The 6,000-nt window shown below is 40.0% G+C and overlaps 1 protein-coding gene across 1 annotated transcript in view; it reads right to left on the bottom strand.

Moving 5' to 3' along the window:
* The window catches only part of LOC115170246 (macrophage mannose receptor 1-like), an 86,346-nt gene that overhangs the window by 31,152 nt on the left and 49,194 nt on the right, over nucleotides 1-6,000 (bottom strand). Inside the window, 2 exon segments of the mRNA XM_029726642.1 lie at nucleotides 2,384-2,505; nucleotides 4,020-4,219. Of these exon segments, the coding sequence (XP_029582502.1) occupies nucleotides 2,384-2,505; nucleotides 4,020-4,219 (322 nt within the window).

The following is a 6,000-nucleotide window of genomic DNA, read 5'->3' as shown; positions in this document are numbered from 1 at the left end:
TTTGACATGTTTCTACGAACATATAACTTTTTTTGACTTTGTCGTGAAATCTTCGGTGCTCTTCCTACATTTGGAGTAGCTAACTGAACGAGCTAACAAAGAGGACATAAATGATGGACTTTATCGAACAAAACAACATTTATTGTGGACCTGGGATGCCTAGGAGTGCATTCTGATGAAGATCATCAAAGGTAAATTAATATTATAATGCTATTTATGATTTTAGATGACTCCAAAATGGCGGGTATCTGTATTGCCTGCTGTTGTTTTCTGAGCGCTGTACTCAGATTATTGCAAAGTGTGCTTTCCCCGTGAAGCTTTTTTGAAATCTGTCACAGCGGTTGCATTAACTTCTCTAGGGCCGGCGGGACGAAATCGTCCCACCTACGTAACAGCCAGTGGAATCCTGTGGCGCGTTATTCAAATACCTTAGAAATGCTATTACTTCAATTTCTCAAACATATGACTATTTTACACCATTTTAAAGACAAAACTCTCGTTAATCTAACCACACTGTCCAATTTCAAAAAGGCTTTACAACGAAAGCAAAACATTAGATTATGTCAGCAGAGTACCCAGCCAGAAATAATCAGACACCCATTTTTCAAGCAAGCATATAATGTCACATAAACCCAAACCACAGCTAAATGCAGCACTAACCTTTGATGATCTTCATCAGATGACACACCTAGGACATTATGTTATACAATACATGCATGTTTTGTTCAATCAAGTTCATATTTATATCAAAAACCAGCTTTTTACATTAGCATGTGACGTTCAGAACTAGCATACCCCCCGCAAACTTCCGGTGAATTTACTAAATTACTCACGATAAACGTTCACAAAAAGCATAACAATTATTTTAAGAATTATAGATACAGAACTCCTCTATGCACTCGATATGTCCGATTTTAAAATAGCTTTTCGGTGAAAGCACATTTCGCAATATTCTAAGTAGATAGCCCGGCATCACAGGGCTAGCTATTTAGACACCCACCAAGTTTAGCACTCACCAAAGTCAGATTTACTATAAGAAAAATGTTATTACCTTTGTTCTTTGTCAGAATGCACTCCCAGGACTTCTACTTCAATAACAAATGTTGGTTTGGTCCCAAATAATCCATTGTTATATCCAAATAGTGGCGTTTTGTTCGTGCGTTCAAGACACTATCCGAAAGGGTAAAGAAGGGTGACGAGCATGGCGCTTTTTGTGACCAAAAAATTCTAAATATTCCCATTACCGTACTTCGAAGCATGCCAACCGCTGGTTAAAATCCATTTTTATGCCATTTTTCTCGTAAAAAAGCGAAAATATTCCGACCGGGAATCTGCATTTAGGTAAACAGACGAAAGAAAATAAAGCATGGGGTCGACTCGGGCACGCGCCTAAGCCCAATGTCCTCTGATCGGCCACTTGCCAAACGCCCTAATGTGTTTCAGCCTGGCGCTGCCTCGATATCATTCAGCTTTTTCCCGGGCTCTGAGAGCCTATGGGAGCCGTAGGAAGTGTCACGTTACAGCAAAGATCCTCAGTCTTCAATAAAAAGAGCCAAGATGAACAACAACTTGTCAGACAGGCCACTTCCTGTTCAGAATCCTCTCAGGTTTTTGCCTGCCATAGGAGTTATGTTATACTCACAGACACCATTCAAACAGTTTTAGAAACTTTAGGGTGTTTTCTATCCGAAGCCAATAATTATATGCATATTCTAGTTACTGGGCAGGAGTAGTAACCAGATTAAATCGGGTACGTTTTTTTATCCGGCCGTGTCAATACTGCCCCCTACCTCCAACAGGTTAAGGAGATGTTTATCTATAATTCTTTGAATAACAGTTTAATATTTTATCAACGTTTATGATGAGTATTTCTATAAATTGATGTGCTCATTCACCGGACGTTTTCAGAGGAAAAGCATTTCTGAACATTACGGGCCAATGTAAAATGGGGTTTTTGGAAACAAATATGAACTTTATCGAGCAAAACATACATGTATTGTGTAACATGAAGTCCTATGAGTGCCATCTGATGAAGATCATCAAAGGATAGTGCTTAATTTTAGCTGTATTTCTGGTTTTTGTGACGTCTGTCCTTGCTTGGAAAATGGCTGTGTGGCTTTTATTTTTTAGGCACTGTCCTAACATAATCTAATGTTTTGCTTTCGCTGTAAAGCCTTTTTGAAATCGGACAATGTGGTTCGATTAAGGAGAAGTGTATCTTTAAAATGGTGTAAAATAGTAGTATGTTTGAGAAATTTTAATTATGAGATTTTTGCTGTTTTGAATTTGCCGCCCTGCTATTTCACTGGCTGTGTCCCACAGGTGGGACGGTAGCGTCCCACATAGCCCAGAGAGGCTACGTGAGGTTGTTTGAAGAACTTACACATGATGCATAGACTGGAGGTCCGTAGAGCTGTGTATGCTGAGTAGGTCTCCTCCAATCACCCTGCAGAAGTCCCGAGCCTCAAACCAGGTCTTCTCATCTGCGCGAGGCACTGTAAAGAACTGGACCAGACAGACAACCTATTCAGTACACTACTTTAGACCAGAGCCATATGGGGTAGTGCACTACTTTAGACCAGAGCCCTATGGGGTAGTGCACTACTTTAGACCAGAGCCCTATGGGGTAGTGCACTACTTTAGACCAGAGCCCTATGGGTAGTGCACTACTTTAGACCAGAGCCCTATGGGGTAGTGCACTACTTTAGACCAGAGCCCCATGGGCACAACACAGGGAAAAGACTGTCATTTAGGACACATCCTGTCTCTGGATCCTGATCTGTTACTGTGAGGAAGAGATCCTTATACTACAGATGGCTCTGGATCCTGATCTGTTACAGTTAGGAAGAGATCCTTATACTACAGACTGTCTCTGGATCCTGATCTGTTACAGTTAGGAAGTGATCCTTATACTACAGACTGTCTCTGGATCATGATCTGTTACAGTGAGGAAGAGATCCTTATTCTACAGACTGTCTCTGGATCCTGATCTGTTACAGTGAGGAAGAGATCCTTATTCTACAGACTGTCTCTGGATCCTGATCTGTTACAGTTAGGAAGAGATCCTTAAGTGACGACAAACCAGGTCATTATCCTAAATGACTTAGTACCTCTGTAGATCAGTTGGTAGGACATGGTGCTTGCAAGATCAGGATAGTGGGTTTGATTCCCGAGACCAGCCATACTGTAAAATGTACGCATGCATGACTGTGGATAAAAGCGTCTCCTGAATGGCAGATATTATTATTATGTTGTTATATTGTAGAACCTGGCTGTATAGATGTCAAATGAGGAGAACAACATTAAAATGTCTTCGGGATCGGTGTACCTTCCACGGGACGGTTGAGCTAACGTAGGCTAATGCGATTAGCATGAGGTTTTGAGTAACAAGAACATTTCCCAGGATATAGACATATCTGATATTGGCAGAAAGCTTAAATTCTTGTTAATCTAACTGTACTGTCCAATTTACATTAGCTATTACAGTGAAAGAATACCATGCTATTGTTTGAGGAGAGTGCACAATTTTGAACATGAAAAGTTATTAATAAACAAATTAGGCACATTTGGGCAGTCTTGAATTTTGAACAGAAATGCTATGGTTCTTTGGATCAGTCTAAAACTTTACAATACACTGATGCCATCTAGTGTACAAAATCTAAATTGCACCTGGGCTGGAATAATAAATTATGGCATTTCTCTTGCATTTCAAAGATGATGGTACAAAAAAATACAAAAGAACGGTTAGGTTTTTCTTTGTATTATCTTTTACCAGATTTAATGTGTTATATTCTCCTTCATTAATTTCACATTTCCATAAACTTCAAAGTGTTTCCTTTGAAATGGTACCAATAATATGCATATCCTTGCTTCAGGGCCTGAGCTACAGGCTGTTAGCCTTGGGTATGTCATTGTAGGAGAAAATAAAATAAGGGTCTAATCTTTAAGAGGTTTTAACTCCTCCAGAGTTTGTTACTACAGTCATAATACATATTAGTTTCATTCTAAGTTATGTCTACCTTAAAGCAGAAGTCCCGAGACCCCACAGGATACCAGCCCTCATGGCACCTGGGAGGGACAGGTGTGATTGGTTCTGGTGTTGGCCCCGCTCCTTCTGCCAGGTGTTTACAGATATACTTCTCCTGATTGGTGCAGCTCAGCACATCCCATAATCCAGCTAGAGTCCCTGTTGTCATGGCCACACAACCCTGTCTACTGCCTGAGGTCAAAGTTGATGCAAAGAGAGAACACAAATACAGAGCAACATTCAGGTTCACAGCTAAGAGCACCGATATAATATTATATAATATTCAGTTATATAGAACAGTAGTATGAGACTCCTACTATAGAACTGTAGTGAGACTCCTACTATAGAACTGTAGTCAGACTCCTACTATAGAACTGTAGTGAGACTCCTACTATAGAACTGTAGTGAGACTCCTACTATAGAACTGTAGTCAGACTCCTACTATAGAACTGTAGTGAGACTCCTACTATAGAACTGTAGTCAGGCTCCTACTATAGAACTGTAGTCAGACTCCTACTATAGAACTGTAGTGAGACTCCTACTATAGAACTGTAGTCAGGCTCCTACTATAGAACTGTAGTGAGACTCCTACTATAGAACAGTAGTATGAGACTCCTACTATAGAACTGTAGTCAGACTCCTACTATAGAACTGTAGTCAGACTCCTACTATAGAACTGTAGTGAGACTCCTACTATAGAACTGTAGTCAGGCTCCTACTATAGAACTGTAGTGAGACTCCTACTATAGAACAGTAGTATGAGACTCCTACTATAGAACTGTAGTGAGACTTCTACTATAGAACTGTAGTGAGACTCCTACTATAGAACTGTAGTCAGACTCCTACTATAGAACTGTAGTATGAGACTTCTACTATAGAACTGTAGTGAGACTCCTACTATAGAACAGTAGTATGAGACTTCTACTATAGAACTGTAGTGAGACTCCTACTATAGAACTGTAGTCAGGCTCCTACTATAGAACAGTAGTATGAGACTCCTACTATAGAACTGTAGTCAGGCTCCTACTATAGAACTGTAGTCAGACTCCTACTATAGAACTGAAGTCAGACTCCTACTATAGAACTGTAGTGAGACTCCTACTATAGAACTGTAGTGAGACTCCTACTATAGAACTGTAGTGAGACTCCTACTATAGAACTGTAGGCAGACTCCTACTATAGAACTGTAGTCAGGCTCCTACTATAGAACTGTAGTGAGACTCCTACTATAGAACTGTAGTCAGACTCCTACTATAGAACTGTAGTCAGACTCCTACTATAGAACTGTAGTGAGACTCCTACTATAGAACTGTAGTGAGACTCCTACTATAGAACTGTAGTGAGACTCCTACTGTAGAACTGTAGTCAGACTCCTACTATAGAACTGTAGTCAGACTCCTTACTATAGAACTGTAGTCAGGCTCCTACTATAGAACTGTAGTCAGACTCCTACTATAGAACAGTAGTATGAGACTCCTACTATAGAACTGTAGTGACACTCCTACTATAGAACTGTAGTCAGACTCCTACTATAGAACTGTAGTCAGACTCCTACTATAGAACTGTAGTCAGGCTCCTACTATAGAACTGTAGTGAGACTCCTACTATAGAACTGTAGTCAGACTCCTACTATAGAACTGTAGTCAGACTCCTACTATAGAACTGTAGTCAGACTCCTACTATAGAACTGTAGTGAGACTCCTACTATAGAACTGTAGTGAGACTCCTACTATAGAACTGTAGTGAGACTCCTACTATAGAACTGTAGTCAGACTCCTACTATAGAACTGTAGTCAGACTCCTACTATAGAACTGTAGTCAGACTCCAACTATAGAACTGTAGTCAGGCTCCTACTCCTTCATAGACAGTCTTGTGTCTAAACATCACCATTCACCTTCTCCCCAAAGAATTACAAAAGGTTTGATATTATATAAATATGCTATATTATCGTTATATAATATTGTAATGAAAC

The sequence above is a fragment of the Salmo trutta genome, chromosome 31 (genome assembly GCF_901001165.1).
Source record: "Salmo trutta chromosome 31, fSalTru1.1, whole genome shotgun sequence".
In the NCBI taxonomy this organism is placed as follows: Eukaryota; Metazoa; Chordata; class Actinopteri; order Salmoniformes; family Salmonidae; genus Salmo; species Salmo trutta.
This window is presented reverse-complemented; position numbering and strand designations above follow the sequence as displayed.